Source organism: Phyllostomus hastatus, unplaced genomic scaffold (genome assembly GCF_019186645.2).
Source record: "Phyllostomus hastatus isolate PE091 unplaced genomic scaffold, TTU_PhHast_1.1 phas_contig_150, whole genome shotgun sequence".
Lineage (NCBI taxonomy): Eukaryota > Metazoa > Chordata > Mammalia > Chiroptera > Phyllostomidae > Phyllostomus > Phyllostomus hastatus.
Window position 1 is genome coordinate 460,724 of NW_025333611.1, and position 11,901 is coordinate 472,624.

Below are 11,901 nucleotides of genomic sequence, written 5' to 3' on the forward strand. Positions count from 1 at the left end.
TGCCGGCGCGTAGGGAGCCCCGGGAGTAGCCGTGGCACCCCTCTAGAGCAAGACCTGACCGGGCCCGTCCGGGTGGTGGCCGGCGGCAGAGACCTGCTCTAGGGCAGCTGGGGTCCTAGAGGCTCCCCCTCACGGGGCTGGTGTCCCCCACCCCCAGGCCTCTGAACCTGCCCCCTCCCTTGGAGTTGGTGTTGCCAGGAGGGCCCAGGCCGCCCCTGCCCAGCCCTGACCCTTCGTCAGGACCTTGGCCAAGCAGCAGGGTGTCCCCTGCCGGCTGCAGGGGGGTTGCCTGCGCCTCCCACAGCCGGGCTGACGGCCGTGGGCACTCGGGCTCTGTCTGGGGCCGTGGCACGCCCCCGTCTAGCACAAGCACCCCACGAGCCTCTGGCGGCAGCTGAGGGTTCTGCCTGCACAGCAAGTGGGGGACCGTGGCCACTGTGTCCCAGGCCCGTCTGGAAGCTCCCCCGGCCAGTCGGTCTGTGAGCCCCACACCAGGAGCGGAGCGCGTGCATGTCTCTTGGCAGGGCTGCCCCCCACCCCCCACCCATGGCCCTGACGCTGGTCCAGTCCCCTGGGTGTTGAGGAGGGGGAGGCGGGCTGGGCAGATGTGGAGGGTCTTGGTTCTAGAAGATTCCAGAGGGGGGGGTGTTGAGAGAGAACACAGAGGTCAAGGTCTTGGCATTTTGTGTGGGGCATGTGGGAGGAAGGGGCCCGTGGGAGGAGGGGGCCCAAGCCGGTCCTGGGAGCCTGGGGCCTGAACCAGAGTGAACACACTGGGGCACCGTCTCCCCCGATGACCAGTGTGGAGTCGCCCCACAGCCCCACCCCCCCCCAGGGTGGCTCTCAGGCGGTTGGTTAGTTGCAGCGGGGGGTCTGCACTTTCCTGGTGAGGTGGCTGGGGGAAGGGCGAGTGGGGCGGCCACAGCCCTGCGAGCCAGAGGAGAGCTGGGGTCCCCCAGCCCCAGGGAGGGTCGGCGCCCGGGCCCTCCCACTGCCCTCCGTCTGAGGAGCCCGTGTCGGGAGGGCTCGGGAGATGCCCACCGAGGTCCGCTCTCAGCCGGCCTGGCACCCTGCAGGGGCAGGGAGGCAGCCACTCTGATGGGCACGGGGGTGGCTCAGAGGGACAGCGGCGCCGGGTCCCTGGGCCTCGGGGCAGGGGGCCCTGAGCGGCCCCTCCCTCCCTCCCTCAACACAGACCTCACTCCGGGGCCTGGGGTGAGAGCAGAGCTTCCAGAGCCCTTGACAGGCAGGTCCCCTTGCCTTGCAGGGAAGAGGTGTGTGCTCGGACCCGGAGCCGGCCCCGGAGGAGAAGAGGGTCCTGGAGCGGAAGCTGAAGAAGGAGCGGAGGAGGCAGGAGCGGAGGCGGCTGCGGGAGGCGGGCGCAGCCCCAGCCCAGCCCCCGAGGGCCCGGCCCACGGGCGCCCAGCTGGCCCTGGACTATCTCCGCAGGTGAGAGGCCGTGGCTGCTACGGGGCCTGGCCGTGCCGTGCCCCAGGTCTCTGGACACCTGGGAGGGGCACAGGCCCGGGGGACCTGGTTGAAACCCGGCTCTCCTAGGACTGCCAGTTGTGGGCCACTCCCAGCGTCGTCTCGGGGGCCTGGGGGCTGCAGGCCTCCGCAGCACGGCGGCGTCCATCCCGGAGGGAGGGCGGCTGCCGTGGGCTCGGCTGGGCTCCGCCCCTGAGCTGCTGTCCCCACGAGGGCTGGGACTCAGGGCGTCCAGGAGGCAGGAGGTCGGGGTTTTCCGTTAAAGCCGATGATTTCCCGGTGGGGCCTGCGTCTCCAGGCACGTTGCCCCCGTTCCTCCGTGAGGCCTTCCCCGGCCTGTGGGAGCCACGGGGTGCCAGCGGGGCCAGGAGGAGGCGGGCGGGGCGAGAGGCAGGCCGTGCCCCCAGTGGCAGGCGCGCTCTGCAGAGCGGGTAAGAACGGACCCAGCGTGCTGGGGCAGCGTGTTCTGGGTCAGGGCAGCTTCGAGGCAGAACGGTGGGCTGGCTGAGAGGTGACCCTGCGCAGGGGCCAGAGACACGAGGCTGCCCCACGCCTGCAGCCTGCGGCCCTGCCCGGACCCCGGAAGGGACCTGCCTCCGTCCCTCAGGTGAGGCGACATGCTCCAGGGAGGCCGGGGGAGGGGTGGCGGGAGCTGCCCCGTGGGCACCCAGCCCCTGCTCTCTGAGGGGGGCTGAGCAGGAGCTGCCACCGGAGAGCTGGCGGGAGGACACACGAGGACAGGGGTGGACGGTGGGGGAAACACCGGGTGGTTCGAGAGGGCCAGTCCCCCAGGGCCGTGCTGACGGGCGGCTGAGCCCAGGTGGGAATCGAGGCCAGAGCCCTGGGCGGTCTGGTACGGCCCAGGGCCTGCCCTGTGGCGGCCGCATGAGGCTCCTGGGCCCTGGGCGGACCGGGTCTGCGCTCGGGTGGTGCGTGCCCCCGAGCTGTGCGTGCTTGGGGACCAGCCGGGCCTCCCCGCCCGTCCGCGTGCAGGCCGGGGGTCTTTGGCTGGAGGGGAGGGCGCACCGGCCCCCCCCCCCGGCTGCCCTGGCATCTGAGCCGCTCAGACCACGTGGCCCTCGGGGCCAGGGCTCCTGGCTCCCCCTGCCTTCTCTGTCCCCCTCCGTACTCGGCTTAGGCCCCTCCCTTCAGAGCAGTCCTGTGAAGCCAGGGCGCTGTGTGGGCAGGACATGGCCCTGGGCCCTCCGGCCCTTCCGTCCTGGCTTGGCCAAGGACCCCAGCAAGTGTGCGGGTGCGTCCTCCCACCCGGGCCCCTGACCCCTGCTCCATATCTGCACCCTTGGGCCGGGAAGGTCCCCCCAGGACCCCTGCAGACGCCCTCTGCCACCCCCAGCCGAGAAGAGGCCGCCCAGGCCAGTCAGCGCGCCCAGACCCCCTGCCCGGGTCTGGCGCCTGACGAGCCCTGTCCTCGCGTCCCCAGCTGGGCCCGCAAGCAGGAGGACTGGAGGTTCCAGAAGACACGGCAGACCTGGCTGCTGCTGCACATGTACGACAGCCACGAGGTGTGTGCTTCGGACACAGCCCCCCCGTCCCCGCCCCGGGCCCCGGGAAGGCAGAGGCGGGCGGAGCGGACCTCCCGCACCCCGGCCCTCGCCGCACCGGCTCCTGGCGCCAGGGCGCTCTGCGAGGAGCGTTCGCAGTCCCCAGCGCTCCTGGTGTCGCGTCGGAGCGGCCGTGGCCTGGTCCAGGTGCGCGGAGGCCGGGTTTACTAACAGTCTGTCTGTTGCTGCACTGCTTCCCCGTCACCATCTAGCCCCCTGAGCCCCCTCCCTCTCCACCCCCCCCCCCCCCGGCGTGGCCCGGCCTCCTGTCCGCCCATGCGGACGTCCGTCTGCTCCAGAGAAGGGTGTTTTCCCACTGAGCGGCCTTGGCAGCTTGTGGGAAGTCGGTCGGGTGGTTCCTGGGTCCTCTGCTCGTTCCGTGGTCTGTCTGTCTCCGTCTGTGTGTCCGTCCTCCCGACCGGCCTCCGGTCTTCGCTGCTGCAGCTTCGTGGCTGTTCTGAGCCCAAGGCGGGCGAGGCACTGACCGAGCTCAAGACGGACTCCCGGCCCCTGGTTTTCCGCCTGTTCCCTCACTTCCCGAAGGGGCCGCACGGCCGTCCTGGGCCCCAGGTGCTCGCACCTGCCCAGGCCGCTGTCAGGCATCTGCAGCCCCCAAGGTCGCACTGCTGTCTTTTCCTCGACTCTCTGCCTCCCGACACACCTGCTCCGGGCCGACTCGCTGCACGTCACGGCACCGGCCTCCCGTGCGGGGCTGCGGCCCCACCAGCCCTGGGGACAGGGGTCACATGTGACGTGGGCTCTTTGCAGGTGCTGCCTAGCCACCCGGGCCCCTCAGTCCCTGGCACCAGGACGCTGTGGGCTGGACAGTCCCCTCGCGGGCACAGGCCAGGACCTGGGGCCCACTCCACAAGCATCTGCTCCCCCAGGCTCAGCGTCCTCCCCCAGGCCCCTGCTGGCCCGCTGAGCAGCCCTCACTGCCTCCCGTCCAGGTCCCAGAGGAGGACTTCCCCTCCATGCTGGCCTACCTGGAGGGGCTGCAGGGCCAGGCCCGCAAGGTGACCGTGCAGAAGGCCGAATCCCTGATGTGGGAGCTGGACCATGTAGGTGCCGACTACCCGGGCTCGCCCCTGCTGGAGAAGATTCGGCGTGTCCGGCAGGTGCTGCAGCTGCTCTCCTAGGGGCTGTGGCCGAGAGGGCCCCTGCCAGCCTGGGGGGCCCCACTGCAGACCACCTCCTGCTGGTGGGGACGGCAGGGTCACCAGCAGGCCTGAGGCTTCCGGGTGTGGGGCCCCTTCCTCTTGGCCCCGGACCCCTGGAAGGACCTCCTGCTGCGGCCCCTCTTGCCAGAGCTGCCGACAGGCGGCCACAGGCTCTGACCCCTCACGGCGCATGCGCCCCAAGCAGCGGCCTGGGGCCCCGGGAAGGAGCTTGCGGGGGAACGCCTGGTTCCTCCCCGAGGTCTCAGCAGCTGGCGCCTGCTCCCCACCAGCCGTGGGCCGTCCACGCGGGGCCGCGTTGGGCCCAGAGCGCAGAACTGTGGCCGGGGGACGTTGTGAAGGGCAGCGCTGCCCTGGCCGGCGGCTCCGTCGGTCGGAGCGTTGCCCTGACACACCAGGTCTCGGGTTCGACACAGACGAGAACCAGACGCTGAGTGAGCGTCCCCCCTTCTCTCCCTAAAATCAATAAAGGCAACTTCTTAGACGACGACGCGTCCGTGGCTGGTGCGGCTCAGCGGGCTGAGCGCAAGCCTGTGAACCAAAGGGGTCGCCGACTCAATTCCCAGTCAGGGTACACGCCTGGGTTGTGGGTGGGGCCCCAGGTGGGGGGTGCAAGAGGGAGCCACACACTGATGTTGCTCTCCCTCTCTTTCTCCCGCTCCCCTCCCCATCTCTCTCAAACTGAGTAAAATCTAAAAGCAACTTCAAACGGGACAGTGCTGATGACCACTGAGTCGGGCACCTGTAGACCCTCTGCTCCAGGGTCAGGCCCGGCCTTCCTGTGGACGTCCAGAGCCTGGCTGGGCCCCCTCTGGGGGTGCCATGGCCTCCAGCAGCTTCCTGACCCTGGTGATGCCCCTTAGGCATCTGGGCCTCAGCCTTGGCCACCCTGAAACACCACGCTGGGGAGGGCTCCTGGGCGGAGCAGGGCCTGGAGGGGAGTGACCCTGCCGAGGAGGGGCCCGCTTGTCCCAAGGGGCCTGGGCAGGTCCCTTGCTGACCACTTGGGGCCTTGGCTCCCACTCGCCTGCAGCCCAGAGCCCTGGTCTCTGAGGGTCATGGCACCCCACCCCACCCCACACCCAGGCCTGCTGGCCCACCCGCCGCGCCGTGCTGCAGCTCCAGAGGTGCCCAGCCCTGCCTGCTGGTGCAGCCGGATCCTGATCTCACGCTCACACTGGCCGGCATGCCTGCGTGCATGCACACGTGTGCACGCCCTACAGTCACATGCGTACATGGGCACGCCATGCCAGGTGTAAAGCCAGAGGCGCTTTGGGGCTAAGGCCACCACCAGGCCCTCTGGGACGTGTGCTCCAGCCCCTGGGGTGTGACCCCGAGGGTGCCCATCAGCCCGGCGACGCCTCCCCCGGAGTCCTGGGAGCGGAGGCCACAGCCTGAGCATGGCCCGGAGAGTTTGCTCACGGCTTGCCGGCCACGTCACTCCGCTTCTCACGCACCGGGAGGCCGCTGCAGTGCGGCTGGGGGCCCGCAGCCCGGGGGCCCTCCCCTCGAGACCGGGAGGCAGGGGTGCTGAGCACAGGCGCTGGAGGGCCCACCCACCACCCAGCCCCCAGCCCCCACCCCCCACCCCCCCCCCACCCCCCCCCCCCCCCCCCCACCTCGGTCCTGCAAGAGGCCCCTGTGCCCCCCACCCGGCCTACAGGGCGCCGGCCGGCCCTGTCCATGCAGCTGGTGGGGGCAGGCCCCGTGCAGTCCCTAGGACCGGGGCGTCCCATCCCATCTGTGTGGTGTGTGGCCAGCGGACGCCCCCCATCCCGGGCCCCACGGTGGTGAGTGAGATGAAGCGCTCACTCTCGACTTTATTAAATTGCTCTCCCACTTGAGATGGTGCCTGGCTGCTGCCATGTGGGGCGACCCCCAGCGCTTCACTGGCCTGCTTCTCCATGGGGGAGACGGGGGGGGGGGAGAGGCCACAGGGTGGGGCCCAGTGGGGCCAGGGCAGTGGCGGCGAGGAGTTCACGGGCCAGACTGTGAGGAGAGGCAGCACCAATGGGCTGTGGGGGTAGGGGGGCGGTTCTGGTGCAGGCGGGGGGAGAGGGGGGCCTGGGGGAGGAGGGACAGAAGAACAGAGGTCGGGGCCTGGCTGTCCTGGGAGAGAGGAGGGAGGGGATTGAGGACCGGGGTGCAGGGGTCTGGAAGGTGGGCTGCTCCCACGTGCCGGAACAGGCTTGGCGGAGCTGCTCTGGCCTCTGCTGCGCGCGGGGGGGCGGGGGGGGCTGCGGTGAGGGGAGGGGCCGCAACCCACACCCTCCCGGGCCCTGGGGGTCTGTCCGAAGCACAGGGCAGACCCTCCATCAGCGCCCCTGGAGCCTGGGCACCGCACACAGGGTCTGGGCAGGCGGCCGCATGGTGAAGGCTGGGGCGGGCTCGGTGTCCAGGTCCTCGGGGCGGAGGCCGGGCGGGGGCCGCAGGCGGAAGCTCTGCAGCAGCCCCGCGAAGAGCAGGAACAGCTCTGTCCTGGCCAGGCTCTCCCCCACGCAGATCCGGCGGCCTGTGGGGGGATGGAGGCCCAGGGTGGGGGCGGCCCGGGGCGGGGGTGGCCGGGGGAGGGCGAGCTGGGGGCCAGGCCTGCAGTGACGGGGACCCGGTCAGCTCCGGGCAGGCGGGGTGGGAGTGGCGGCAGGGGACGGGCCTGAGGTGCCCGGGGACCGGGCCGCCGGGGGTGGGGGGTGAGACCACCGCACCTGCGGAGAAAGGCAGGAAAGCCTCCCGTTTCACGAAGCGCCCATGGGCGTCCAGGAAGTGCCCCGGGTTGAACTGGCGGGGGGTCTCCCACTGCGTCTTGTCCAGGAGCACGGAGTTCAGCAGGGGGACCACGGGGGTGCCCTGCAGGTGCGGCAGCAGGTGGCCAGGCTGGGTGCCCTGCCCACTGGGGCAGGCCCCTGGTCGGAGCACTGAGAGGGAGGTCCCGGGGCCCCCTAGACAGCTGGGGCAGGGCCACTCCCCTGGCGCAAGGACCCAGGTCTGCTGCTCTGAAGCCCCTCCCCCGCCTCCCCACGGGAGGGAGCCCTGGCAGCCTGTACCCCAGGGCCCCGCCCCCCAGCGGAGAGGCAAGAGTGAGGGGTGGTGGGGACTGGGCCCGGGGCTGCGGGCGAGGCCTGGCCGCCCCACCTTGGGCAGCAGGTAGCCGCGCAGCTGGGTGTCGGCCGCCGTGCAGCGGGGCACGTGGGGCAGGAGAGTGATGAACCGCTGCACCTCATGCAGCACGGCGTTGGTGTAGGGCAGCGACCGCTGGTCCTCCGGCCGGGGTGGCCGCCTGGGCCCCAGGACGCGGTCCAGCTCCTCCTGCACTCGGCCTGCGGGCAAGAGGGTGGGCGCCGGCGTCCCTGCGAGCCCCCCTTCCTGGGCCCCGGGGGACCCCCACCCACTGGGTGCTGGACGGGCGAGCGGCACAGCCAGCACACCCACCCTGCACGCTCGGGTGCCTGCCCATGAGGAGGGCAGCCCACTGCAGCGTGGCGGAGGTGGTCTCCGTGCCGGCCATGACCATGTCCAGGACACAGGCCACCACGTTGTCCTCGGCAAACAAGCCATCGGGGTCTCTCCCCTGCAAGGTGGGGGTGGGCAGGGCTGAGCAGGGGGCTGCGCCCACGTGCCCCCTCCCCCCGCCACCAGCCCTGAGCCCTAGAAAAAGAGTAAAAGTCAGCTTGGCGGGAAGGACCGAGCCAGGCTCTGCGGGGCACCCACTGGGTCCTGGCCCAGCGAACTCTCCCAGCTGCCCCTCCCCCTCACCAAGGCAGGCTCCGCGAAACCCCGTTTCACAGGTGGGGAGACTGAGGCTCAGAGAAGCCCTCAGGGAGGAGATGGGGGATCGGGCGGGGACCGGATGGACTGCCCAGCAGTGGGCGCCCCGGGACAGCCCCGGGCCTCTCCCGGGGAGGGGTCGGTCCAGTCCACACCTGGCCTCTCTGGATCAGGGCGTCCACGTAGCTGCGCACGGGGCCTCCCCCGGGCCAGGACCCCCGGCGCGCCGCCAGCAGGGCCCTCAGGATGGCGCGCACCTCCTCGATCTTCCTCAGGACCGGCCGGTGCAGCTGGAGGAGGGCCCCGAGCCAGGGGTACATGTTGAACAGCTGGGGCGGAGGACGGGACAGCTGGGTGGGGGCGCAGGCCCCTCCGCCCCACCTGCTGCGGGGCGCTCTGTCAGTCCCGCCGCGGCGTTCACGCCCCGGCTGATGGGGCTGAAGCCACTGGAGGCCACAAGAGGGCGCTGGGCACGGGGGCCCCACGGCCCTGCCTCGTGGGACCCTTGGGACCCTCGGCCTGGACCCCTCCCAGGGCAGCAAGGAGGGGCCAGGTGACAGGCAGCACCCCTGGGGGCTCCTGTAGGTCGCAGCAGGCCCTGCAGCCACACCTGCCCCCCGCCCCAAGCTGGCGGGAGGGGAGAGCAGTGCTGCCGTGGGGGGCCGAGTCTGCAGCCAGCTGTCAGAGGAGGGGAGTTTGCCACCTGCAGGCTGCGGCCCCCCCACCCCCGACCCCGGGGACCCTGAGCGGGCCAGCTGGCCAGCACTCGGTCAGCGCTCAGTAGGTGCCAGGCTGGCTGCACCTGCACGGCGTGGGGCCCAGGGATGGCCGGGAGCTGCAGGCCCCCGTCCCCGAGGCTCAGCTTGGCCTTCCGAGGGGGCCGGGGCCGCCTGCCCAGGAACCGCGCCACCGTCCCAGCCCCGGTGGCTCAGTGCGTTACGTCAGGAACGGTGCTGACTGCTGGACACGGGTGCTCTGGGTTTGGGGAGATAAGGAAGGGCACGCGACCTGGGCGCTGGGGGGAGCAGAGGGACCTGCATCTGCCACCCCTGGGTGCTGAGGACTCCAGACCCTGGTCCCACCGTCACCTCTGGGCAGGTGGGCAGAGCGGAGGGGAGGACCCCAGCCCGAGACCCCTCCCTTCCCAGACTGCACAGGGACTGACCGGGGGCACGGCCAGCTGTGCAGGGACGGGACCAGTCTGAGACCTGTGCTGCCTCCGTGGGCTGGAGCTCGCTCCTGGCCGGCCACCGACGGGCCCGCCCCACCTGTCTCAGACTGGCACCCAGCTCCCTGCCCCCACCCCGAGGCTGGGAAGCGGCGCCCTCTCACCTGCAGCCGGGGGGTCCCCAGGAGGACCATGACCTCGTCGATGAGGCCCAGCAGGGACACAAACACGGGGTCCTGGTAGTCAAACCGCTGGCCGAAGAGCAGCGCGAAGGTGGCGTTGGAGGGGGCCCAGCCGAGCAGGGCCAGGGGGAAGGGCCGGCCTGGGGGACGGGGGCCGGCATCAGCGGGGGGGGCTCCCGGGAAGGGGGCGCCCCCAGCCCCCACTCACCTCCGTACTGGTGCAGCCGCCCCAGCAGGCAGCTCAGCTCCTGCAGGATCTTGCCGGCCACAGGCGCCCTCCCCACGCCCAGGCCGTGCAGGGCGCGCACGGTGAGCTGGCGGGCCGCCTTCCAGGGCTCCCCCGAGGAGAAGAAGACGCCTGCGGCCAACACGGGGCGACCCCAGAGATGCAGGCTCGGCACCCCCAGCGCCAACCCCCGCCCCCTGTCCCTCCCCATGGCCGGGCCCCCCCCCCCCGGCACCTACCCCTGCCGCCCTGGATGAGCTGGAAGATGGCGATGGGGGGCCGGTCGGCCAGCTGCCGCCCCGTGCCCACCAGGGCCGCCCTCACCGCCTCGTAGCCGGCCAGAACCACCGTCTTCTGGCCTCCCAAGTGGACAGTGAACACGGGCCCGTACTGTTCCGCGAGCTGGCGGGACAGGCGAGGGTCGCCCGGGGCCCCCAGGCCCTCAGGCAGTGCCGTGCCGGGTGGGGGCCCCGGCGGGGGCAGGCGGGAAGGGGGGTCCCAGGAACCACAAAGGGGAGCGGGGTCTGGGGCGGTGTCCAGCTGCACCCCCAAACCCCGGAGGCACCGGGGAGGTGGGGTGTGCCCTGCAGGGGCTCCTTGTCAGAGGAGACTCTCCAAGGGGCTTCGGGAGCCCGGGCAGGCCTCCTCCCAGAAGCCCTCCTGGCTCTCTGCCCTGTCAGCGGCCCGTCTCCTTCGGGGTGGGGCGGGGAGCCTTCCCCTCCCCGAGGCAGGGTAGGCACTTGGGCCCCAGGGTCCCCCGCGGGCCTGCACCCAGCTGGACCGCAGACCTCCTGACCCCCGGGGGTCCCGGAAAGCCGGGGCCCTGCCTCCCCGGATGGGGCGGGCCGCCCCCACAGCCACGGCGCGGCCGCCTCACCTCCATCAGCGCGTGCTCCTGCCGGGCCGCCCACAGCAGGTGCAGGTTCCCCACCAGCGGCAGCGGGCGAGGCCCCGGGGGCCAGCGCGGGCCTGGGGCGCGGGTGCGGGCGCGGAGCAGCACCCAGATTCCCAGGAGCACCAGGAGCCCCAGGAGCAGCGGGGCCATGAGGACGGCGGTGGCGGGGCCCCAGCTCCCTGCCTGGGCCCACGGTCCCGCCCTGTGCCTTGTAGGCCTCTGGGAGGGCGTGCCAGCACCCCACCCACCCCACCACCCCGAGAATGTGGAACAAGCAGTTTGCAGGGGACAGCCAGGCGGCTTAAAGCGACAGGCGTGTGTGGAATGTGGGGTCGAGTCTGTGCAGGGAGCAGCCGGGTGCCGCCTGGGGGCAGGGGTCCCACGCGCCGCTGGAGAGGACGCATCTCCGTGGCCGGTCTCTGCCCCCCGCCTCGGGCTCCCCGTCGGAACCGGGACCTCCGGGGCCTGGGGATCCCGCCCGGCTCCGAAGGGGGCAGCCACCCTCCCCTCTCCGAGCCGCCCTCCTCGGCGCCCCACGGGTGCAAGGAATGTGGGCCTTTCCCAAACCCACCACCCGGGGTCCGCCCAGCTCCTGTCTGAGGGGCCAGTGGGGGGTACCAGGTGTGCAGCCCCTGGGGCTGGCCCTCGAGGGTCTGCCCAGCAGACGCCTCAAATCCCAGGGCCTTCACCCAGGCGCCAGCAGCGTCCCCCGCCGCCTAGGCCCTGACGTGAGCTCGCCCTGAGCCACAGTCTGCTCCGGCGGCTTTGAGGGCAGTCACCTGGGGCCTGCAGGAGGCACCAGGCTGCACAGGGACAGGGCGGGGCTGACAGCCGAGGGGCCCACCCTGCAGCCAGGGCCGCTGCTGACAGGTGGCTGGGTTTACGAGCCGCCGTCTGTCTGGGCCGCACGCTTCCCCCCTGGGCCCTGGCAGCCCGGCCGGGAGGGTCGGGGAAGCTGCGGGCCCCGGAGGCAGCTGGGCCTGCTTCAGGCCGCCTGCGCCGACAGGAGGCAGCCGGACCCCACCCGCACAGACAGGGCGCCCGCCGCAGGGCCTGCACCTGGGGCACCGCCCGTACCCCCTGCAGAAAGCCCAGGGACTGAGGGCCTCTCCCACACCCAGCCTCGATTTTTGCAGCTCCAGGGGCGGGGCGCTCACTCCCTGGCAAGCAGCCTGCACCCTTGCACAGCTGTGGGGGAGAGGGTGCTGGCCGGGGGTCCTGTCTGCCCAGGGAAGCCCACTCGACTCAGCATCGCCCACCGAGCGCCCTCGTGTGCCAGGCTCGGCCAGCAGACAGGGCGCCACAGCCCCGAGAGAGAAGCTGCGGTGGCAGCGACTTGGTCCCCGAAAACCCCTGGGGCGCGGTGGGGACATCGGGAGCCGAGGGGCCGAGGATGCGAGGAAGAGGCTCCCCCAGAGGGCCCCCCCCGCCCCCGGC

At 72.1% G+C, this 11,901-nt stretch overlaps 2 protein-coding genes across 3 annotated transcripts in view; one reads left to right on the top strand and one right to left on the bottom strand.

Annotated features, from left to right (window-relative positions):
• Positions 1-4,712, top strand: part of CUNH7orf50 (chromosome unknown C7orf50 homolog) — a 49,805-nt gene extending 45,093 nt beyond the window's left edge. The window contains exons 4-6 of the mRNA XM_045821753.1: positions 1,268-1,449; positions 2,930-3,011; positions 4,001-4,712. Coding sequence (XP_045677709.1) covers positions 1,268-1,449; positions 2,930-3,011; positions 4,001-4,189 — 453 coding nt within the window. The 3' untranslated portion in view covers positions 4,190-4,712. The remainder of the gene's footprint in view (positions 1-1,267; positions 1,450-2,929; positions 3,012-4,000) is intronic.
• A 1,726-nt stretch (positions 4,713-6,438) lies between these two features.
• Positions 6,439-10,646, bottom strand: LOC123809486 (cytochrome P450 2W1). 2 transcript variants are annotated; one of them, XM_045824696.1, is made up of 9 exons: positions 10,447-10,646; positions 9,809-9,971; positions 9,552-9,701; positions 9,326-9,483; positions 8,149-8,283; positions 7,658-7,796; positions 7,361-7,545; positions 6,934-7,075; positions 6,439-6,740 (listed from the first exon to the last, which is right to left on the bottom strand). In XM_045824696.1, exons 1-9 carry the CDS (start codon positions 10,612-10,614, stop codon positions 6,544-6,546), a joined length of 1,437 nt encoding a protein of 478 aa, XP_045680652.1. In that variant the 5' UTR covers positions 10,615-10,646; the 3' UTR covers positions 6,439-6,543. The 2 variants fall into 2 exon arrangements, with proteins under 2 accessions (XP_045680652.1, XP_045680647.1); XM_045824691.1 differs by having other exon boundaries at positions 8,149-8,322.
• Positions 10,647-11,901: the final 1,255 nt, after the last annotated feature.